This window comes from Diabrotica undecimpunctata, chromosome 3 (genome assembly GCF_040954645.1).
Source record: "Diabrotica undecimpunctata isolate CICGRU chromosome 3, icDiaUnde3, whole genome shotgun sequence".
Taxonomy (NCBI): domain Eukaryota; kingdom Metazoa; phylum Arthropoda; class Insecta; order Coleoptera; family Chrysomelidae; genus Diabrotica; species Diabrotica undecimpunctata.
This window is the reverse complement of record NC_092805.1, coordinates 119,767,999-119,793,996: the sequence shown is the minus strand read 5'-3', so window position 1 is coordinate 119,793,996 and position 25,998 is coordinate 119,767,999. Positions and strand designations below refer to the sequence as shown.

The following is a 25,998-nucleotide window of genomic DNA, read 5'->3' as shown; positions in this document are numbered from 1 at the left end:
ATGCGAGAAGTAATAATACTTGGCGACTTCAATAACAGAAATGATCAGCAAAATAATAATTAGATTATAGGATCCCCCGGAAAAGATACTTTCAATGACAATTAAATCAGACTAATTGATGTATATCAAAACAACAGACTGAAAATAGCCAATAGTTTTTTGAAACCCAAATAAATACACAAATCCACTTGTATCCTACCAACCCTTAATCTAAAATAAATAATAAAACTACGTTACCGTAAAACAAGATTCAGGTTAAAGGTGAATGATATCGGGGTCACGAGGAGAGCAAACTAGAATTCCGACCTCTTTCTAGTTAAAAGAAAAATTATATTAATTCTTTTTGTTGAATTAACGAGCAACAAATCGTAGAACATTTAGAAGAAATTAAAAACCGAATTATAACTTTTATTCATGAAAACAATAACGAACTATATCAGAGAAGATCCGATCAATTTCTTAACTTACATGTATAGGAGCCAACAGAATTATATAAAAAATATATTATGGACCATACAAAAAAGTGCAAAAGAGGTGCTCGGAAAACAATCAAAAACCAAACCGAGTAACCAACTCTGGAGGAATAACGAAATAAAAGAGCTAGTTTCAACAAAAAAGAAGCTTTACAAAAATTACTAGTACTAAAACTGACGAAGGTTGAATGGAATACGCTTGTGCTTTTAAACTATAAAGAGTAACTATGAATTGTACAAAATCACAAACGTAAATAGAACATTACAAAACTTATTGACAGAAGACTGGAGATAATATTTGACAATGACATGATAACAGGTTTAAAAATATAAAAATAAAGGGGTAAAAAAATAAAACGGTGACGTAGGAATCACTCTACCGTGCTCCAATGCTCCAGACCATCCCTTTTTCCCATATAGCACTCTGATGCGCGATAGGGACACACTACCAGCCAAATACTCCTCATGTGGGAATCCTGGGTACAAGAACTCAATTTTTAGTTTCGCTGTTGGTTACAAGATGTCTCTGTTGGTCTCAAAGTTGATGAACTATTTGTGTTCGGAAGTATCAAGACAATACGTGAATACTGAAGTTACCCAACGGTTTCGTATATAAGTGTTTTTTGTTGGATGATTCATATCAAAATTTCAAGGGAGGTGCAGTGTATAACTTCTAATTGAATTATAGCCATCTTCTATTGTGAAATATTGCGATCGGGATAAGCCTAAGTAATGTTATACGCCTACACAATATATCTATCGTTTAAATGCTTAACCTCAAACTGAATATACCGAGTTACCTCTAGTTTTTGGTGTTTTCCAAAAATGGAACTTAGTTGTATTTGTTGCTAATTAAGGTTTTTCTTTTTAGTTTGGAATTATGGATGTGAAAACATTTTATGGAATATGGAATTTCAGCTGAATACTCTGAACAATCTAATCGATCTCCTAAATGAGACGCAGTTTCATTCTGTAGATACTTATATACATTTATCCTCCAGCGAAAGATTCTGATAGAGATTCTGAATGATTGGATGATGTAAATGTTAATAATTTTTCTGATAAGTTTTCATCAAAGATCCTGAACGCTCCAGCTGACGCAACTCTTATTTCACAATGTTAGACACAAGAGGCTGAAGACGTGTTCTCGACGAGAGATGATGGACCTCTAATAAATGTTGCTCGATCTAATAAAAGCGTGAATAAATCAAATGGTTAAAATGACTGAAAATAAGGTGTCTTGCCCCAAGATAAATATCAAGAAAATATATCACTTTCCAATCGAAATAATGTGAAAATGCAATCGATTTCTTTACAACTTTGGGTTGTGATAATTTTTTTAATACATAACAGACGACAATATAATGTAAAAAGAGACACAAAAAGGCAAACACATTATTTGAGGTATCGATTGAAGAACTCGAAAGTATTCTTTGCAATCCTACTGATTTCTGGTTATTTCCAATGCCCAAAAAGCTATGCACTGGAGTTCGGATTTGGACCTCAGAAATGAAGCTATCGTCAATGTAATGTCGAGTAAGAGGTTTAGAGTACAAAAAAAATGATAACTTTGCTAAAATAAGACCACTTATAAAACATTTAAACAATTCGTTTATAAAAGTCTAGGTTGGTGAAGCCATATCTGTATTTGGTAATGAATCCATAATATCGTATTACAGCCACCACAGCTCAGTACCTCATACCTCAGTATGTATAAAATGTTTATCTTGAAGGTACCGAACCTTACCAACTGAAAGGAAACGTAATAAGAGGGAGTAACTTGAGATTACGTGGATCTGTAGTTACAACTTTTGCCGAAAGAGTGAAGCATAATTTTGCAGATCAAAAATTTTACTTTTTTGACCAGGACCATGAATGAATTGGGATATGTTTGCAAGAGCACCATTAGACGTAACTGAATTGGGAAATGCGCGTTGAATAAAAACGCAATGAAAAACTGAATTAGAGGTTTCGTCGATTTATATACAAGTTCTGATGAAGATATAATCATTATGCAGTGGAAAGATAATGTCATTGTTTACGTGGCTTCAAATTGTAATGGAGTTCAACCTACAAAATCGATACGTCGTTATTCTGCAGCAGAAAAAAAGATACATAATGGTAGACGTTCTCTACGCAATTCAGCAGTATAATACTTATATGCGAATACTGGTTTAATGGATAGACAAAAACTGTGTAACAATAAATGGTGGTGACAACTTGTATCTGCTTTAATCTCTAATGCATGGATTTTATATAGAATGAAATAAAGAAATGCAATCAAACGCTGATGAATTTGTTGAAAGTATGCGTCCATTGGATTTATTAGGGTTTATAAGAAACATTGTGACAACATATCAACTATCCAACCCTCGACAACCAAAACCAGATAAGATAAAGTTAGGAACATTATGTGGAAAAATTTCAAGATCTGTTTCACAAAATATATCGGTTCTGCATTACCCAATTTCTTTAAAATGAAACAGACGCAAAATATGTAAAAAAAAAACACAACTTTTGGATGTGGTATTTGTAAAATGAATGTACATCCCCTAAATTGTTTCAAATCTTTTCATGAAGAAAGTATATAAATCGTCTTAAAATGTTAACATTTTTTTATGAATAAATGTTTAAGTTTAAATTGACGTTGTTGATTTTTTATTATATATGACCATGTTCCAAAATTGGAACAAAACTATTTTTAGGCGCAGAGCTCTTGTAAAAAGTTTTAGAATTTTTTGAATATTTTTATATAAGTTCAGAACATAAAATAGACCTGCAGGCGCTATAAAATTAAAAAAAAAGAAGTTTGTCAGCGAATGAGTTTTAAAGAAAGATTATGAGCAAAAATAAAAGTAAATGTTAATAAAATCTTAAAGGCACAAACATTAATTAAAAGGCGAATTTAACATATTAAAATCAAAACCCCAAGGAAAAGTAAGAAAAAACAAAAACTAAAGTTAAAAATATTTAATATGAATCGAGAACACGCACTACTATTTTTCTAAAACAGACGCGAATGATTAACTTTTAAACGAAGGATCTAAGAATATTGGATGCAATTTCAAAAGGGTACCTATAGAATGAAATATAACTGTTATACCTATAAGAAATGAAAGAAATATCAAGTGGCCAGAATGTAATATTCTTCATAAAAATAAGCAGGCTAAAGCTGGAATCTCACAGAACAAGGGGACACGATCCATTGGGGTAGGTATAAAGAAGAAAATAATTACTAATTTTACAGTAACGTGGCGGGCCAACCGTGCTTTTTTCTTTTCACTATTATCTATATTCTATGTCTCTTCGCCAACGTGAACTGGCGAAGAGCTCTTCTCCACACTCCATGAGATCTCGGCTTAAGATGTGCGAAAGATATGTCAAAAGATGTGAAGAAGCGCTATTTTATGACGCTGCTTGTGACGACGCAATCTTGTGACGCTAGTCCTATGACGACGCCATCTTGTGGCGCTAGTTTCGTGACGCTTGCCTCAGCATTTTACTATAGAGAAAAGTAATACAACGCCAGTATAGAAGCTTCGCTTTAAAAAATTATATATTGTAGGTGAATAAACTATCAATATCTGTATTAAAATTCATGAAAAATCTTATTTTGAAATAAATAGCTTACCTTGCACTGGTATTAGAGCCAATAGCATGAATACTCCTACAATGCAGGCACTTCCGGTATGTAGATATATTAAAATACAAATAACAATCGTTTGTATAATAGAAATCCAAACATCGTTGAACATCCATATAGACTGTTCGAATTGTTGAATATCTTTGGTGATAATTGTGACAATATTTCCTATGGCAAAATTTAAATTAAATCATTAAAACAATACAAAACAAAAATAAATAAAAAAAAGGAATACATTAAATTTGATAAATATGTTAACTTTTCGTAAAACTGAAAAAAAAAATAAATTGTTCATAATCATGAAACTGTGTTCTCTTCTAGAAAGTTTTTCTTGTTTCTTGATTTCTTGTTATAGACTGTCTTCTCAGGGGTACACGTAAGCATAGCAAGTCAACCTTCAGGTTTCCCTAGCTTCCTCTTACTGGAACAAAAGAGATATCAGAATCACACATAATAGGAACTTTAAAATCATTACAGTGAGCCTACTAAAATGTAATCGTTTTGTTGCCATAATCACTTCGTTGACAGAAAATTCGTAATAGCCAAAAAAAAAATTCTATCCAACTGAGAGGAATCCTTCTCAGTTTGCTGTCTTATGTCTTTGTAGTTATACTTTTTATAACGAAAAACATTTTTCATAAAATGAATAATATGTTCAATATATGTAGCAATATCCAGCAAAAAAAGCATCTATCCTTATATGTGCTATTACAGGTTTGTGTATATCTAATGGGATGTAAGGAATAGTGATGATCAACGTATAGCCTCTCCTATCCAAATGTCAACGTCACCTGCCCATGTGATGATCTTGATTCTGATCATCCGGTCTCCTTCTTTAAGTTAGATCTTCTATAGAAGGTTGGAAATTACAACTTATTATGCCTGGCATAATAAGTTGTAATAATGCGTATTTTTGCCCTCTTGTCACATGTCCTAAGTACTCAAGTTTTCGTCTTTTGATAGTTAATATTATTTTTGCCCCATTTCCTATCATTCTAGTTACTTCCACGTTAGACATTCTTTGAATCCATGATATTCGTAGGATTCTTCTGTAACACCAAAATTCAAAGGCGGCCAACTTATTCAGATGGACTTGTTTAAGTGTCCACGCTTCCAAGCCATAAAGAAGAGTAGAGAACACGTAACATCGAAGCATTCTAGTTCTAACCTTATATCCCGACAAAAAAGAAACTTTTTAAGTTTAAAAAATGATGCGCGTGCTATTTCAATGCGTGTCCTAATTTCTTTGGTTTGGTCTACATCTGATGTTATCCATGTTCCTAAGTATTTATAGTTATTAACACTCACAATTGTAGTATCTTCAATATCTTCATCCGGTGCATCCTGCTAAAAAACAAATGAGGCTCTGACGTCCGAGTGATTACCAATCTAATCAATCCACCATTTACTAACGGCTTCGGGCAGATAGGCTGGTAAGTGGAAGGGTACTCTGTTGTCCTGGGATTGAGAAATCATGCCTAAAGCCGGATGAATCAACAAATGGTCAACGGCATAAGAATGCAGAAGGCAAAGAGAAACCACTGCATTAAAGAATCATAGAGTACCCTCAGGAAGATCACCATAGAATTGGCACATTAATTGCAAACCGTTACTAATCATGGAGAGCGGAAGCCAAGATTCGACAGGAGAGGGAAAACGTATTTATACCACGAGGCCTCTCAGGTCGTAAACATATGAAAACCTCGTGAAGAAAAAAACTTGACAATTTAATTCAAGAAATAAAAATAGATCTACTCGGAATCAGCGAATTGAAATGGCTAGAGCCAGAGACATATAAAAAGAACGATAGTCTATTATATTACTCCGGTAACAGCATAGAAGACCCGCATCACAAAAATTAACATCAGAACTGACTAAATATATGACCAACTTCGTACCAGACTTGAATAGAATAATATTACTACCAATAACTACTCAACTATTCAAAACCAATATACTTCAAATATATGCCCCGACTGCAGATAGGAAATATAACGATGAAGTCGAACAGCTCTATGATCAAATCCTAGACATCTTACAAAAGCTTAATAAACATGAAATTTTATATATTATAGGCGACTTCAATGGAAAAATTGGGGTAGGTCGACGAGGTTAAACTGTAGGTCCTATAGTCTTGGACAACCTAACAATCGTGAAAAGAAATTGTATGAATTTCGTAAAGATAACGACATGATGATTGCAAGCACCTGGTATAAATTACCCAACCTACGACTATATACTTGAAAAGCCCCATTTGATGATGGCAGTAACTCTGGGTCTTCTAGAAACTAAATAGATTATACTTGTCAATGAGCGCTTTGGAAATGCTGTCAAAAAAGGCACTATATTTCCAGACGCAGATATTAGATCGGATCACCAATCTCTTGTGGTAGATATTAAACTAACAAATCCAATGACAAAAACCAAAAACCAATATAATTAATTTTGACGGTATAAACATAAAAGATAACATTAAAAAATAATTTAATAATAAAATAAAGAATATCGGAGAACAACTAGAAAATCCACATGAACTATGGAATAAATTTAAAAACCAAGTTAACAAAATTTTCACACACAATGACAGAAGACATCTTAAAATTGATGGAATAACGTCGACTTATAAAATCGAATGAAACAAAATATACACATCTACACCATCGATATTTTTTTTGACGTATTTACAACTTGTTGGTTATAATTTTTTTTGTTGAAAGCCCATTCTATGGAGTATATGGAACATCGTAATCTATCTGAAATATTAAGGATTTCCAGTCTTGATTTTGAACCATTCGTGAAAATTCTAAATGGATTATTAAGCTTGGCTATCTGATGATGAAAATCCAAGGGATCCTCATTATAAAAATTTGGGAAACAAACATTGACTTTGACATAGGAGACATTGAAATTCGATTGAACTAAAGTTAATTCACCTGAACTGTTTAGGTGCTGAGAAACGTTAGGATATGCCGCTACTAGACTAGAAGAATTTATATGTATATAAAATAATAATAATATAATAAAATAATATTAATAATAATATATTTACCTAATAAGGCATAGAAAAACAACACAAAATAGAATCATCTTTCTAGTTCTGTAATACTAAACAACTAATCAAACATACCTAAACTTGTATTTTCAAAAGCTTTTGGGCTCAATCTTAAAGCTTTTCTATAAATCAACGAGCACATTGATATTCTAATTTGAATCGCCAGTTCCGTTATATAAATAAAATAATTTTGGTAGTATAGATTATGAAACGCTTCTAGTCCCAGCATGAGTGCGGCAGCGTAAACTGCATCCTCTAATGTCATCTGAGTTTGGCCAGGTTTGAAATAAGCTACCAGATTTGAAATGGCCACTGGCTCTAAAGTACTGAAAAGATCTCAAATTAAAAGTATATAGTTACAAATATTTTAGATGAATACAGATTATACAACTAAATAATAGGATTATACTGAGTCGTTCTGGTTTTCTGTACGTCTATAAAGTTCAGTACCCACTAGTAGATTGTAGTAGCGTAAAAAACAATTTATTTGTAGCTAAAAATAAGTACGCATACTTAAACAAAATTTAACACATTGATTACTACCTTTCTAACTAAGGTACACATATTAAAAGACTACGCTTCAAAAGGGGGCCGATTTCAATTTATAACCCATCTTCATATAAGATCTAGTGTATGACATGTAATGAAAATCACTACAAAAGAAAAGACGAAAGACCCAAAAGAAGTAGAGATAGAATATCAGAAATCCTATACAAAAGACAAAAAAGTAGAGTTCAAGCAGTAAGAATGGAGAATCGCAGAAGAACAATACGTGTTAAAAGAACAAAGATAATCAGAAATAGTGAAATAAGATAAAGGCTCAAAACTAAACTTTCTGGGCACATTAGAGGATTATTGTTCTGAAGCTATTTTTTGTGGCATCTTAAAGTAATTATAATTTTAATAGGAATAAGCCACAATTGAAGTTTAAAATAATAGGTTTATTGAAGTTTCTATTTTCACTTCGGAAATCCAATGTTAAGTATTTCTGAAGTGGAAATTGAAACGTCAATAAACTTATTTTTAACTTCAATTGAGGCTTATTCCCATTAAAATAGTAATTAATTAGAAGATTAGGTTAGATTGAGTGAAGATAGAATAGATTCCATGCCCTGGGTGGACGCACAATGGAGGCAGGACATGGCTCAGCCCGAATCCACTCTCGCTGTGCAAGTCTCCATGGAGGGGCTTAGACCTCTCCGACACAGCACGTCCCAATGGTTTAAACCTGTAACAGTAACATTACAGAAATATGCAAAAATATATGAGCAAATCATGGCTGGTAGCCAGAAAATGGCATCGAACACAAAAGAATGGATACATATTATTAAAGGCGGAGTCCCATGAATCCGATTTTCCGACGACGCGATGATCCGAAAGTATTCTCATTTGTCAGAATCGAATCAGAATATTTTCGCGCTGGATTTCATCCGAAATTTTTAACTATGCTTCGGACATCGGATAAAGATGAAATTATTTTAAAATCCACAAGGAAACTAAGTTCCTGTATCTGGCTGTATACCATGTATCACAAAAAATTTAAGTAAAAATCCTTTATAAAAGGTATATAAATTAAAAACCAAACGGGCTATGTCATGAAGACGAAACGTTTTCGGAAACCGTGTTCCATCATCAGTGTCTAGGTGTACATGTTTTGAGGCACTAAATATCAGGGTAAAAACCCGTTAAAATTTATCTGTTACAGTTTGGTTTACATTATTTTGTATTATATTTTAAGATGTTAGAGTTACCAGTGGATATGATAACATGGCGACGTATGACTCCACATAAATATAATACCAAATAATGTAAACCAAATTGTAACAGATAAATTTTAACGGGTTTTTACCCTGATATTTAGTGGCTCAAAACATGTACACCTAGACACTGATGATGGAACATGGTTTCCGAAAACGTTTTGTCTTCATGACATAGCCCGATTGGGTTTTTAATTTATATATTTACCTTTTATAAAGGATTTTTACTTAAATTTTTTTTTAAATTATTTTAACTTTTTCCGATAAAACGGATGTTTTGTATCCTCATTGTATTTCAATAGTTTAACATCTGTACATTCAATTTGTTGAAACATGAATTTTAATCGAAGAAGATTTTATTAAACGCTATTATTATATCTGCTTCTTTTAATTCGCAAAAAAACCAAAACCATAAATAATTGCCAGAAATTTGGAAGTAAAGACAAATATATCTCTGACAGACCTGTTGATCATGAAAATGAAACTGGAGAATTGGGTCATGGTGACTGGAGAAGTGAACATGACAACAATTTACTACCCATAGGTAGAATGGGTACTAATATATATTGTTACGATAAATATACTGGCCTAACTTTTATGACTAATTATTCTGTTTTATTGTAGAAATTTCGGTGGAAGTCTAGATTCAAATTATGGTGAATTCTCCAACTTGATGTTCTCGACTGTTCTAGTATATCAGGATTTCGTATATAAATACAACATTTTTATATGGAGGGCCAGTTAATTCGGACGACGCGCTCGCGATAAAATGTTACGTTCGCCTACTAATAAATTATTGTATATGTAGTGATAAATAAACTTATATAAATGATCGTGCCTTTTTAATAAATTAAAGTAGGAACAATATAATAAATTAGTAAAGACATTATAAATTAAAGACATAAGAATTAATAAATCCACAACAAATGGTGTCAGAGTGGGATCGAACATAAATTAGACTTATAATAATAATACAAGTGAATACGTAAAATAAATTGTGAAAATGGCTACGATTTATGAGCTCACAGTGACGAATTTAAGAAGACATCTCGAAGACAGAGAATTAGCTTCTACCGGAAAAAAGGCTGAGTTAGTCCAACGACTAAAGAACGCTTTGCTAGAAGAAGGTCTAGATCCAGAGACTTATATATTTGAAGATGCTGTCATCTCGTCGATTTCGAAATTGGAGAACAAAGTTTCTGACGATATTTCGAAAGTTTCTTCTGATGTAGCCAAAGTTTCCGGTGATATCGCATCATTAGAGAACAAAGTTTCCGACGATATTTCGAAAGTGTCTTCTGATGTAGCCAAAGTTTCCGGCGACATCGCATCATTGGAGAACAAAGTATCCGGCGACATCGCTTCTTTAGAAAGCAAAGTTTCTAACGAGATTTCTTCTCTGGAAAGCAAAGTTTCTGCTAACATCTCTAAAGTCACTTCTGAAATATCTGCTCTTGACGATAGAGTGTCTTCGCTAAAAAACCAAGTTGCTGCCGATAAGTTGGCCTTCGAAGAAAAGATTAAAGAGATGGAAAGGAAGATGGAAGAAACAGGGACAGCAGAGAGAGGTAACAATCCGATTACAGTGGAGATAAAAGAAGACGAGACGAAATTTAAGTTGGAGACACGGCCGAAATTTGAAGGAAGTGGAGGTTCTATTCATGTTAAAGTCCCAACTTTCGACGGAAAATCATCATGGAACAACTACATGAAACAGTTCGAATCAGCCGCAAGAGCAAATGGATGGTCTGAAAAAGAAAAGGCTGTAAACCTGACTATCGCTCTTCGAGGAGATGCCTTAGATGTGCTTCAGACCATAGCCGTAGAGGAGACCGATGATTTCGAACAACTGAAGAAGGGGTTAAATATGCGATATGGCCACGAACATTTGGAGCATGTATATCAGTCACAGCTTAAAAATCGTAGACAGAAGAAAGATGAGGCTCTTCAAGAATATGAGGTAGATATTGCCAGATTAGTACGATATGCTTATCCAACAGCTCCCGAAGACATGATGGAAAAATTGGCCGTTCAAACGTTTATTGATGGTCTTCGTGATCATGAAATGCAGAGAACACTACGATTAGCTCGTCACAAGACGCTGGTTGATGTCTTATCCGCCGCTCTCGAATACGAGTCAGCTACGCAGGCCTCTGGCGGGTACAGTAAAGTTAGGACTGTAAAAGAGGAAGGAGATGAAGATAAACTTGACCAGCTCGTTAATATGATGAAAAGCATGACATATAAGAAAACGAAGACCATCAGATGCTGGAATTGTGGCGAAATAGGACACGTGCGAAGCTCCTGTAAGCACCCTAGGTACGACGCAAATCAAGAAACTCACCATCAGGAAAACTAGAACGGGTCAGCCTTAGGGGGGCAGCTTCGACCCAGAACTTTTCCAAAGACCCTCTCATACTAATAGCTTCTTTGAAATGTCGTGAAGATAGTGTATATGTAGATGGAGACATAAATGGTAAAAAGCATACGTTGTTGGTGGATACCGGAGCGACCAGAACCATTATACGCCCGACAGTTATAAACAGCCGAAAGAAACTGTTACCAACGAGGTTACGACTTCGGACCGCTACAGGTGAAAATGCCAACATTCATGGAGAAATCCAGGTACAATTGGGAATTGGGGCAGAAAAGTTTGTCCATACTGTTATAGTTGCTGACATCGAAGAGGATGTTATATTAGGAATGGACGTAATGAATATGCATGGATTCCAATTGGATTTTAAGAATAAGGTAATCAAAGTTGGCAACGAGGAGGTATTTCTCCATCCACATAATGACAACACTGTGCAAGCAGCCATTACAGAAGATACAGTCGTGCCTGCGAGAAGCGAAACGATCATAGTAGCGCGACTACAGGGAATTGTAGACGAAGGGAGACCTGTTATGATGGAGCCTTGGAACCACGACGATGAGGTTGGCCGTGGAATCATAATTGGAAAGGAATTGGTGACTTCGGCTAAAGAAATTCCTGTGAGACTTATCAATGTCAACGACTACCCAGTGACCATAAAGAAAGAGACAAAAGTAGGAACTTGTGTACCTGTGACATCCATAATTCGTCAGGCGACAACATCTGATAATTCCAACGACAAATTCGACCAAATGGTTGCAGTTGCAGGACAGTCTCTAAATCAGATGGAGAAAAGGAAATTAAGGGAATTTCTTCGGCAGTATCGTGATATTTTCGTACCGAAAGGAGGAAAGACGGGAAGAACTACCGTTGTTAAGCATAAAATTGATACTGGTAATGCTAAGCCAATTCGTCAAACAGCTCGACGATTACCACAGGCGAAGAGAGAGGAAGCTGAAACGATTGTTCAGGAAATGAAGAAAGACGGGGTGATAGAACCTTCTACGAGTCCATGGGTCTCTCCGGTGGTCCTGGTTAAGAAGAAAGACGGAACGACGAGGTTCTGTGTGGATTACCGTTTGCTGAACAACGTTACCAAGAAAGATAGTTATCCTCTGCCTCGGATCGATGACACATTGGACACATTGGCTGGAAGTAAATTGTTTTCTACTTTAGATTTGAAGTCTGGATACTGGCAGGTAGAAATGGACCCAGTCGATAAAGAAAAGACAGCCTTCACCACAGGATCTGGATTGTGGCAATTCAACGTTATGCCATTTGGACTTTGTAATGCTCCTGCGACATTTGAGAGGCTTATGGAAAATGTGTTGAGAGGGTTATCTTGGAAAACATGCCTGGTTTATTTAGATGACATAATCGTCTTGGGGGAGACATTCGAAGATCATTTGAGGAATTTAGAAAACGTTTTTAATCGACTTAAAGCTGCCCAATTGATGCTAAACCCCAAGAAGTGCCAGCTATTTCAAGGTAAAGTCAATTATCTGGGTCATATAGTCAGTAAAGAAGGAGTGGCCGTGGATAAGGGAAAAATCGATTCCATTAAGGAATGGCCAAAACCAACTGACAAACATCAAGTGAGAAGTTTTCTTGGACTATGTACTTACTACCGGAGGTTTATTAAGAAGTTTGCAGATATCGCTAAGCCATTAACGCGACTTACAGAGGAAGCAAGAGAATACCGCTGGGATATAGACTGCCAAAATGCCTTTGAAACGTTGAAAAAGCATTTAATAACAGCACCAATTTTGGGGTATCCACTGCCAGAAGGAGAGTTCATCTTAGATACGGATGCAAGTAATGTGGGAATTGGAGGAGTGCTGTCTCAGATTCAAGGAGGACAGGAACGAGTCCTCGGATATTTTAGTAAAGTTCTTTCAAAACCTGAGCGGAATTATTGCGTCACGAGAAGAGAACTTCTAGCAGTAGTTAAATCAGTAGAGCACTTCTATCAATACCTCTATGGAAGGAAGTTTTTAATCCGAACCGACCATGCCGCCCTTAAGTGGTTGATGCAGTTTAAGAATCCAGAGGGTCAGATAGCCAGGTGGATCGAACGACTCCAAGAATACGATTTTAAGATTGAGCACCGAGCCGGAGTTAGCCACAGAAATGCTGATTCTCTTTCCAGAAGGCCATGCCCCGCAGAGTGTTCCCACTGCAACAAAACGGAATCCAAGGAAGCAGCAGTGCTAAGAACGACGATTGTCAACGACGACTGGACGCCTACTAAGATAAGGGAAGAACAAGAGAGAGATCCAGTTATACAGAAAATCCGAAAATGGAAAGAGGAAAACCGTCGACCACCTTGGCAGGAAATATCAAACCTATGCTCAGTAGTTAAGACGTATTGGGCCCAGTGGGACTCATTTATCATCGAAGATGGCTTGCTCAAACGAGTCCTGGAAAATGATGACGGTGCAGAGAAAAGAAGACAGTTGGTGATCCCAAAGAGCAGAATAGCCGAAGTACTTCGTCAGTTACACGACAGTCCATCGGGAGGGCATTTTGGTGTAAGGAAAACCCTTCAGCGAATTCGGGAACGGTTTTATTGGATGAACAGTTCCGACGACGTAAAAGACTGGTGTAAGAAATGTACTATTTGTGCTACGAGTAACGGGCCTCACCGGAAAAGGAGAGCTCCTATGAGACAATATAATGTTGGAAGCCCGTTTGAAAGAATAGCTTTGGACATTGCAGGGCCATTTCCAGAAAGTGAAAATGGGGGCAAGTACATGTTGGTAGTAATGGATTACTTCACTAAGTGGGTCGAGATTTATGCACTTCCAGACCAGAAGGCCGCCACCGTTGCAGATAAGTTGATCCAAGAATATATCAGCCGATTTGGAGTGCCTTTGGAGATCCATAGTGACCAAGGCAGGAACTTCGAAAGCGATCTATTCCAAGGAATATGTGATAGACTAGGCATGAAGAAAACAAGAACTACAGCATATCATCCGCAATCTGATGGTATGGTAGAACGGATGAATAGGACAGTTGGCAAATATTTGACAAAGATGGTGTCCGATCATCAGCGAGACTGGGACCAATACCTTCCGTTCTTCACAATGGCCTACAGATCTGCTGTTAACGAATCAACAGGCCAGACACCAGCGAAAGTCCTATTCGGACGCGAAATGCGACTACCTTGTGATCTAGAGTTTGGGTGTCGACCTGGAGAAGATGTAGCAGGTGAAGATTATGTGATCGAATTACGAAGAAGAATGGACGATGTACATGAGTTGGTCCGTTCCCACCTTCAGATCGCTAGCGACCGAATGAAGAAACGGTACGATACACAAGCCGAAAAGGGTTGCTTTAAGAAGAACGACAAAGTATGGCTGTATAATCCCAAGAAGCGAAAAGGTTGTTCTCCCAAATTGCAGCAGTTTTGGGAAGGTCCATACCTCATTATGGAGAAGATCAACGATGTCATCTACCGAATAAGCAAGATTCCGAAGGGAAAGCCGATGATAGTACATCATAACCGGCTGGCGTCTTTCGAAGGTGACCACGACGTAGATGAAGAAGTGGAAGTAAACCAAGTCCACGATGTGTCTGACCTCACGTTTGAGGAATTCATGGGTGCCTATGGAGGTACCGGTAAAGCGAGACATGGTGTTACCACTGAAGAAAAGCAAGATCTACTCGCGCTCCCCGATGACTACTCGCTGGCCCTCACCATCCCGGCCAGTATCAAAGACGCACCAGGGTTGGCATCCGTCTTTCGAAGGAAGTTTGGTCGAGTTGCAGAACTTCAATGCCAGGTGCCAGCTCCCGGTAAAACCTTGAAACTCCAAGATGCATCACGTTACCTTTTCTACCTGGTAACAAAAGACACTGCCCGTGACCAACCTACCTACCGAGATGTATGGGAAGCCTTACTTCAATTGAGAGAGCACGTACTAGAGTCCGACGTGCAAAAGTTAGCCATGCCAAAGTTGGAGTGCCGCCAATTAGATTGGAGGGTTATCCGAAATATGGTGGAGGAGATCTTTAAAGACACCGAAGTCCAGGTGTTAGTCTGTTGCAATCCGCATAGTTACTGGTGCGGAGAGAAAACCGTCCCTTGTCATTTTTATACAACTGGAAGTTGTAAAAGAGGGTCCAGTTGCCGATACCAGCATACAGTTCCGGTTCCAGTCCCGACAAGGTTCCAGGAGGAACCATCTTTTAAGAGGGGGGCAATGTTACGATAAATATACTGGCCTAACTTTTATGACTAATTATTCTGTTTTATTGTAGAAATTTCGGTGGAAGTCTAGATTCAAATTATGGTGAATTCTCCAACTTGATGTTCTCGACTGTTCTAGTATATCAGGATTTCGTATATAAATACAACATTTTTATATGGAGGGCCAGTTAATTCGGACGACGCGCTCGCGATAAAATGTTACGTTCGCCTACTAATAAATTATTGTATATGTAGTGATAAATAAACTTATATAAATGATCGTGCCTTTTTAATAAATTAAAGTAGGAACAATATAATAAATTAGTAAAGACATTATAAATTAAAGACATAAGAATTAATAAATCCACAACAATATGTATGTAAAAAATGCAGAAACAATAAGACAAAATCTCTTGAGGTATTTTATAAATGAGGGTGCTATCGATGTTCAAGCAAACAAATAAATTTTATTTTTTATATATTTATTATATAGTTTAAGTAAAATACACATATACCTGTAATGAATTGTGATTATCCCATCGAGTTAGAATCTATGGAGAGGGCATTACGTGACTAAAAACGACCTCACTTTGGCCATATTGTTAAGATTGTTTTGACACTTTTGACAGATCGTATATGTTTGTTTACGTTTGTTGTTTTTCGAATATTTTTAGTTTTATAATACTTTTATAGAAACTGTAATAATATATTGTGATAGTGCATAATAATGGTTTCTTGTTCTCAACGTAGTTGCAGTAACAGAAGCAATGTTAATAAAAAATCTTCAGGAATAACGTTCTACAGGTTAGTATACAAATATGTAAACAAAGTAATGGCCCGTACTTCAGAGAATAAATTAATAGTATTTGACTGTATTAATTTATCTTTATGTATAATATATCGTGTTTTTAGTGTTTACCGCGGGATAAATAAATCATAAAAAAAATTTATTAAAATCCTTTGTAAAAGGTATATATTTAAAAACCCAAACGGGCTATGTTAGACAAAACGTTTTCGGAGTCCATAATTCCATCATCAGTGTCTAGGAGTACATGAATGTAGCCGCTAAATATATGGGTAAAAACCCGTTAAAAAAAATTATTTACATTTGGTTTACAGTATTTCTTATAAAATGTTAAGATGTTAAAGTTACAGTTGGATTAGGTAACATGGCGACATATGACTCCACGTTGAAGTTGCTAGTCCTGAGACGGGTTGACACCGTTGACAACTTTAACAACATTTTTATAAGAAATACTGTAAACCAAATGTAAATAATTATTTTTTAACAGTTTTTTACCCATATATTTAGTGGCTACATTCATGTACTCCTAGACACTGGTGATGGAATTATGGACTCCGAAAACGTTTTGTCTAACATAGCCCGTTTGGGTTTTTAAATATATACCTTTTACAAAGGATTTTAATAAATTTTTTGACGTGACAACGTCTTAAATTAGGTTGTGGCTCGGAGTCACTCATGAAAAAGTGTAACGCCCGCTCACGTCTGTTACGATGAGTCACCGAACGAGAGAGAGGCCCGCCGGACCGGCGAATGCCTTGCCTCTCAGTCAACTATGTTAAAAGGAACAACCATCGACTTGACTTTCGCAAGACACATTACAGCAGAAACACTTTCTTTCATTTCATATTTCTCCTATCATCGTCCTATCCTCAACAAAATCACTCACATAGAAATTAGTTAAGTTTAAGTTTACATGTACAATGTTTTAGTAAACAAAATATATTTCTATAGTTAAAATTTGTGCAATTCTTATTTTCATTCAATTCCTTGTTCCTATTGTGCAATTTAATAATATTCATATCAATAAATATTCTACCGAGAAAAAGACGTTGTCACGTAAAATCTTCGCCCGTAAAACCGACTTTACAGGCAACCGATTTTTTAATATATGGTATACAGCCAACTACAGGAACGTAGATTCCTTGTGGAAAATAAATCATAGTTTATTAAAAATGTATTGCACTTTTTTAGATTATGATTAAATCTTTTGAATAACTAATATTTTTATAGTCATCGTTAGCCACGCCTAACTACGCCGTTTTTAATACACACGTTAATATGCTCATAGCTTCTCCATAGATTCTAACTCGATGGATTATCCAAACAAAAAATTGACAGTTGACAGTTTATACGGATTTTCTTATCCGACAATCGCAACCATATAACTAGCTTCCAAATGGCAACTACGAAAACAGGCGATTTTCGTATGTCGGAAATAATTACGATATAAGGGGTATGATTATGTATGGATGTATAATAATAAATTTATGTGGAAATAGTATGGGCAATTGGGTGCGTTTATAATCAAGATAATCTTAAAAAACATTAAGTTAAATATATGCTATTAAAATAAAAAAAAATACTATCATTACAACATACCTTGTTAGTAATCTCCAAGTCATATGAATAATACCTAAAGCAAAATATTTAAATCCATACAACTTCCATAAAATTCGTAATACAGATACTTTCTTTCCAGGTTTAGTAGTAGCGGCTTCATTATTATAAGCATTTTCTAGCTTGTCTGTGCATTGTTGTGAGCGACATTTTTTTATGACCTCATACAAGTCATCATCTTCAAGGTCTCTCTTGAAACCCCGTGCAAATATTTTTCCTGTATAACTAAAAAAATTATAATTAATATAATAATCCAATCCTGCTATACGTATAAAATCCACCTGCAACTATTTTCTTGACCAAGTTAAATTAATATAATTTTTTATTACTCAATCAAGGTTCCAATCAATTATTTTTTTAAAATTGTTATTAATGGAATCATATGCCAAGCAATACATAATTTGAAAGGTCTTATATCGTTCAATGTCTTCTTACTGCTAAACGCGCAGTACAGCACAGTACTAAAATTGTAGAAAGTGACTATAAGCAGACCTTTGCGGGTTTGAGGGAAAGGAAATCGACGAGTCGAGGGCGTGCGGTTTTTATTCAAAAATAATCAGGATTTTAGAACGAATTGATTGTCATAATAATTATTTTTTTATTTTATAGATACCTTATACCTAGATGAAGAAAACTAGTCCTTGTTAAATATATTTTTTGGGAAAAGCCCTTTATCCGTTTAAATTAATAAACTTATGACTGATTCAAGGATTAAATTAAATTCCTATTGCCAAATGAGATTTAATTACCTGGTATTAGAAAAAGGGTCGTCTAGTAACTTTTAGCACAGGTAAAACTCAATCACTTCAACAATTCTTGGTACGAAACAGTACTAGTAATAAATGGGTCACCTTAGTTGAATATTTATTTCCATGAAATATAAAAAATATGTTGAAATAAAAACTATAGTGAAGTCGTTTTACCCTGTCGTATTTCGGATTAACGCCCGAAAAATAATTTATGACTCTAGTTACAGCCACTCTGTTATGCTTTCCCTTTTCTACCTGCTTTGTGGTACCGAACCTCCTACTGGTCGGCTGTAGTACTTGAGGATAAATCAGCGCTACCAAAACATTTTTTTTATAAATCGTGAAAAAACGAAAGTTAAATACTTTGTGATGATATTTTTGAACATCGGTTTGAGGAAAAATTATTAAAAAATCTGGAAAATCCGTCATTAATAGTCTTAGACAATGCTTCGTATCACATCAGAGAGGAGGAAAAGTTTCCCACAAGCATCTGGAAAAAAGAAGACTTAAGAAAGTGGCTGTCGGAGAAAAATATAGAACACGAACATCTAGTTTTAAAAACTGAATTATTAAATAAGGGCAAAGAACACATTACTGAGAAAAAATTTGTCGTTGACCAAATGGCACTAAAATATGGTCATGAGGTCCTAAGACTACCACCATATCACTGCCAGTACAATCCAATTGAATTGGTGTGGGGCATCACTAAAAACTACTATGATAAACATGCATGTAAGACCACCGACGAAGCCAGCGTTTTACAACTCTGGCAAGATGCACTAAACCAAGTCAATGAGGAACAATGGCGGAAATGTATTGAGCATACTGAAAAAAAAATTTAGAGTCATATGAAATAGAACAAGTTATTGATGAAGTAAGACCTTTAATTATTCGTAATGATGAAGATTCAGATGAATCGGATAGCGAGTGAGATAGTGATGATACCTGTCCATAGATTAAGACGTAGATAGAAAAATCAACACAAAAGGGTACCACCAAACCACCAAAAAAAAAAAACAAAAAATAAAACAAAAACCGCATGCAGGAGAGAGCCGGAGGCACGTCGCACGATGCTCTTGAATGCAAGCACCAAAAAAATTAGATTAGCAAGTAAGGTAGATTAAGGACATGACTGGACGAATGACTGGGTATTAGACGACGGATGAAAGGATTCGATGCTTGCTCGCTCTCGACTGCACTTGGTGCAGAAAAGGGAAAGCAAGTATCGGCACACACAACCATCATTAGATCGCCGAACAATTGCTTTGACCGGTAGTGATAAAGCCAAATGGACTAACCTACCACTTAAATGTAAATACACGGAAATCTCCCATTGCTTAACGGGGGATACCGCGAAATAGTCGAGACCTGGCTCCAAAGACCAGGGGGCGGAGGAAAGCCGGGGCTGGTTGTACCGCAGGAGGACAACCTACCTCGGTGGGTTTAGGAAGGTGTGCGTGGGAAGTAGGAATAAGTCTTTGTTTTATATAGATACATATATATTTTTATAGATATATTTATTAGATATATAAAAATAAAAATATAATACAAAATTTTGAACACCCAGTATTAACATTGGCAAATTTTTTTATGCTTAAATAAAAATAGAGTTTAGTATACGCTGAAAAAGAATTTTTGTTTTTTCAGCATAAATATTAACCACAATATTAATTTTTGAAGTTGCATGTGTAATATGAAAAATTTTTCAAAAACTTTAAATATCTCAAAAACGGCTATTTTTTCGAGAATGGTATCCTAATAAAAATCGATCCAGAATTTTACGTAGATTCTAAAAAAAATACCAAAATGTACAGTTTCTATTTAAAATAAGAAACTTAATGGCGACTTCCGGTACAACCAGAAGTGCTAGAAGAATGCAAATATTTAAAAAATAAAGAATGCTTTGCATAACCCATTATTCCAAGTTTGCAGAAACCAGTGACGACCAGAACTTTGAAAACTTTTAACCAATATGCTGCGTGAATGACCCTGCATATTGCATACTCAATGTTTATCAATTTACATTATGATATTCAATTATTATAAAACATAATACAAAGTTATTTTATTAAAAAAATCCCTAATGCCGTATTATCAAATTAAGAAAACCGTACATTTTTAATTTGAGAACCGCTGACTATCTGAGGCAAATCTGAACAGACACTTTTATTACTTATGCGACAGGCTAAAAAGATCCTACTTTAACAGTATACATAATCCAATCTGTGCCATCTATGTCATCTTTAGATTCATCAGTTGTTTCTTCGCCTAGATCCACAACTACTGGTTCCATGGTAATTGCAATGAAGTTATCATGGTTCCACATATTCTGCCCTTCTTTCACTATTAAGCAGATTATTTACATAATTGAATTTGAAACTATCATTGTTCCTTGTTACTTCATTATTATTGAGCCCACATACAATACAACCTCGTTAATCTGGACCTCGTTCATCCGGATGTCCGGATTATCCAGATCAATCCGGAATGAAAAAATAAAAAAAATAATTTTGATAATTGTATATATGTATGTAATGCGATTTCCCGGTCTGCTCGTACCATCCTTTCTGCTATCGTACTATGCGGTGAATATTTTGTAACACTGTGATCGGATATTCGTGCGTTAGCGTGTGCGTGTGCGCGTTGAAATGGCGTCGAAACGGAAACGAAATGTGCTTACAATGGATAAAAAGTTAGAAACGTTGAACCGAATCGACAGGGGCGAACCTTTAAGTAAACCTGCTCCAGAGCTCGGTGTAGGGACATCAACTGCGTCCGACTGGAAAAAAATTGAAAAAAATATTGAAGACTTTTGTTTCAAAATGATATCTAAAGACAGTTTACAGGGTAGAGGAACTATCAAAAAGGCTAAAAATGAATTATTGGACGAGGCATTATTTATGTAGTATAGTGCTCAGCGAGAACGCGGTGTCCCTATTTCTGGGCCGATTTTGTTTTAGAAAGCGGCAAATTTAAACAAAAAATTACCAAATCCAGATTTTACAGCTAGCCAGGGATGGCTAGAGTGGTTCAAAAATCGGCATGGCATCCGACAATTATCCGTCACTGGCGAAAGCCTTTCTAATGATCAGACAGGCAGTGAACGATGTAAGCACAAATTTTAACAAATTATTTCTTTTGAGAACCTCTTACCTGACCAAATTTACAATGCGGACGAAACAGGACTGTTTTATCGTATTTTACTGAGCAAAACTGTGGCTTCTAAAGTTGAGGAATCGGCCAAGGGTTACAAAAAAAGCAAGGATCGGTTAACTGCTATGGCTTACGTAATCTACATGCTTACAGACGCCTGGGATCATGTAAAAAAAATCATTCTTCAAAAGTCTTGGAAAAAAGTGTGGCCAAACATATGCCTTATAATGAATGCTGGCACTTCACACACAAGTGAATCAGATGAAACCACAAGTGAATCAGATGAAACCACTGTTACTGCAGAGAAATTATTAGGCATGTTTGCAAGAATTGATGGTTGTTCCGATGTTGATATCGATTACGTCAATGATTGGTTATCAGATAACAACGAGGGAGGTTATGGTGTCATGACAGATGACGAAATAATTGCAGCGTGTACATCTACTCAGGAAGCAGACGACAGCGAGGGCGAGGCGGAGGGAGACAGCCCACGGCCAGAGATGACACACGCGGACGCGACGTCACAGCTGAACAACATCATGGCGTATTTGGAGCAACAGCAAGATACCACGTCAGCTGAACTAATGATGCTGAAACATTTACGTAATCGTGCCGCATTGAAACGTCACACAAAATTAAAACAAAGGAAGATCAATGACTTTTTTGTAAATAAAAACTAATGCTCGCGTAAATCATATAGGGTGTAAATATAGTAAGTTATCATTTCACATGTAGTTTTATTAATCATATTATATTTCCGGATTTTCGATTTACCGGATCGCTTCCGGTCCCAGTTAGTCCGGTTAAACGACGTTGTACTGTACATTCTATCGGGTTTAACTCACAATGGTATGGCGGCAATCGAACTACAATTACGCCTCGTTCTCGCGCCATTTCATCTACTACATATTTAATATATTTATCTTTATAACACCGTGCTAAGTTTAGTAACTCGATTTTCAAAATTGGTCCATTTAAATGTGTTTTTAGTAAGCCAATCTGCAATCTCGGCTTTTTTCTATTTAGTGGTTGATAACTGACTCCAATTCAGACCAGAATAAAGATTGTTCAGGTTTATGCTCCAACTGAAAAAGCAACTGATGAGGAAATAAATACTTTTTACGAAGAAAGATTCAGACTCCGAAAACAAGATTGCTTTGATTGGAAACTTCTGCACAAGAACCGCAAGACAAAAAAAAACTTGGAATTCCCAGAATAAGATAACATGTATGCTTTGAATACCTTTTACAAAAAGAAACTCAACCGAAAACATGAATCTCACTTAACGGAACTACCAAAAATAAAATAGACTACCATCCCTCAAACAACAAAAGACTTTTTGAGGACGTCACAACAATAAACAACATAACAACTGTTAGTGACCATCGTATAGACGAGAAAAAAATAATTTTTAAAAATACAACGCGGATAGATGGCTTCATAGTAAGAATACATGAAGAGGAATTCCCAAAGGTCTTAGCGGGTAAGTTCGAATCAGATCCTTCACATAATTAAGACACAATTGACGACATTAACAAAAACATAAATAAAAACCTTCTCGAATCTGGACTACAGGTCGCAAAGAAAACAAGAACTAAAGAAGAGAAAATAAGCAACGAAACTAAACAACTAGTGAAGGAAAGAAGACAACTACTAGCGAAAAACAAACTTAATAACAAAAAACTTAATAAAACAATTAAAAAATACTAACACGCGACATAAAAAATGAAACGAGAACTTAATGGAACAAGTCATTGAAAACAACAAAGGCCTAAAATATCTAACGCCAACATTGGGTGTCCAAAAAATTATAAAAATTGAAAACACCAAGAATAAGGAAGAGAAAGACCAATATAAAATAACAAAGATAGTCGAAGACTTCTACAAAGCCTTGTACAGCTCGCAAAGCCAGCCTAATGAATCAACAAAGAAAAACGTCAAAAGAAAAATAAAAAACGAGAGATCAGAGGTAATGCCAAATTTAGAGGGATTCGGAATAGAAAGAGCTTTAAAAGAGTCAAAAAAAAAGGTCCAGGACATGACGGTATAATTGCCGAGCTCTTAAAAACAAGTAAGATAGTAACAATCGCTATACTAACAAAGCTATTTAATCGATGTCTCCACAAAAGCGAAATACCTAAAGACTGGAGCGAGAGTCTTACACAAAAAAGGGGACAAATGTGACCTAAAGAATTATATTACCTATATCGTCGCTCAGTCAAGTCTACAAACTATTTATGAGAATTATTAACAATCGGTTGACATACAAAATGGATAATTACCAACCGGTTGAACGGGCTGGCTTTCGTAAAAGATACAGTACATCAGACCATCTGTTGACAATAAGAACACTGATAGAGAAGACAACTGAGTACCAACTCAGTGTAGATTCGAAATATAGGCAACTAATACCATACTTAATATAGGTATATGAAAATGCAAGTATGATAGTACAACTAGACGAAAATACAAATCACATCCCCATTAAGAAAGGAATTGGACAAGTCGACCTAATATCTCCAAAGTTTTTCTTTTGGCGTTTCTATTTCCACTTCGAAAATGGTTCTTAAAATACGAATTAAACGTCGAAATAAACATATTTTAAACTTAAATTGTGGTTAATTCACAAGAAAATATTTTAGAACAATATAATAAGGATGTACAAATAATGTCTATTCTAAAAATAGATGAAGAAAAAATTAACTCGAAAGACACTACCAAATACTTACAAAAAAGTTAAAACAGACAAAATATTAGCCTTTTCGCGAGGATTGGTTTGCCTGTCCACTTTTTCACTGTGGTCCATACTTAAAAACTGTTGTGCACGAAATTCTAGTAAAGGAAAGTGCCTTTAATTAATACGGCATTTTAAAACAATGATTAAATTCAGTTTTTGTATAAGACAATGCATTTTAGATATTAAATTTGTGATAGATAAAATTAAAATAGACATAATGTAAGTTGATGATAAATATTTGAAGATTAAAAGACAAACAATAATTCTAAATTTACATCCTTAAAATTTCCATGACAAGGTATCCAGTCGTCTTCAAATATGATGTATTGTATAGTATAACAAACATTACAAAGATATTTAAGTCGGAAACAAAGGAGTAGAATAAGTTTTAAAATGCTGAAAAACATATATACAAAAAAATAATTTACTTATTGCAAAAATTCCTATGTAAACTAAAGTAAATTCTACAAAAATAATTTTAGCTATTTTTCTTAAAGTTATGTTTATAAATATGCTTAAATATTTTGCTAGCTGATGCTCCGAATAACTGTACTGAGCTTCAGTTAAATTCTTTAAGACTCCTCAACCAGAAAATTTACCTACTTAATATACTTTCTTTCTTCCCTAATTTTACCTTTCATAATGATCCTAAGAAGCTTTTTCTCTTCTAGTTATGTTCCCCAGATATTCTAGTTTCCTTATTTTTATAGTCTTTCATAATTACTAATTCTTTATTAGTTTTTCACAGCACTTCGACTTTTTTTATTATCCTATTTATTTTTAATATCCTTATTAAAAAGAATTAAATTTTATCGAAAAGATCTACAATTATTCCAAAACGTTTTCGGTCCAGTCGGCCATCATCAGTGAAACCTGAAAGTATATTTCCACTTTAAAATGACATAAAAAAAGGTAAAATTTTGACAGTTAAATTTCTAAAAATGTGGAAAATACTTAAATTTTAAAAATTAGTTGAAACTAGCTACTGAAATAAATTAGATGAGTATGAGTATTGTATTTGACATTTATTATATTTCATTTGTTTTAGCTTTGCTTTTAGCTCGTCTATGCCAATATGGAGAGTCTTCCGATTTTACCTTTGTTATCTTTATTATTGTTGTGCATTAGTGGAAAATAGCTGTATACCTAAACATAATTTCTGAATGGTCTTAATAATTTCGTTTTTGTTTCCTACTAAATTCTGTTCGTTTCTTATTTTTGTAAGACTTTTACTCTCCCTGGAGATAAATTTGATCTTAGCATTTCATTTCACAGTTAATTTTAATAGTCTTTTGTATAATTTTAATTATGTAGTTGTTTTCATTTATGCATTCAAGAATTTATTCCGTTATTTTTTATGAATTGAGATTAAAGAAACTGTTGAGTTAATTAATTTATATTTAAATGGGAATAAGTCACAATTAAAGGTTAAAATACGTTTATTGACGT

At 35.0% G+C, this 25,998-nt stretch overlaps 1 protein-coding gene across 1 annotated transcript in view; it reads right to left on the bottom strand.

Annotated features, from left to right (window-relative positions):
* LOC140436139 (ATP-binding cassette subfamily C member 4-like) overlaps window positions 1-24,727 on the bottom strand; it is a 48,261-nt gene extending 23,534 nt beyond the window's left edge. Inside the window, exons 1-4 of the mRNA XM_072524846.1 lie at window positions 24,542-24,727; window positions 17,893-18,135; window positions 7,244-7,494; window positions 4,105-4,284 (exon numbers count right to left, since the gene is read on the bottom strand). Of these exons, the coding sequence (XP_072380947.1) occupies window positions 4,105-4,284; window positions 7,244-7,494; window positions 17,893-18,135; window positions 24,542-24,618 (751 nt within the window). The 5' untranslated portion in view covers window positions 24,619-24,727. The remainder of the gene's footprint in view (window positions 1-4,104; window positions 4,285-7,243; window positions 7,495-17,892; window positions 18,136-24,541) is intronic.
* Window positions 24,728-25,998: the final 1,271 nt, after the last annotated feature.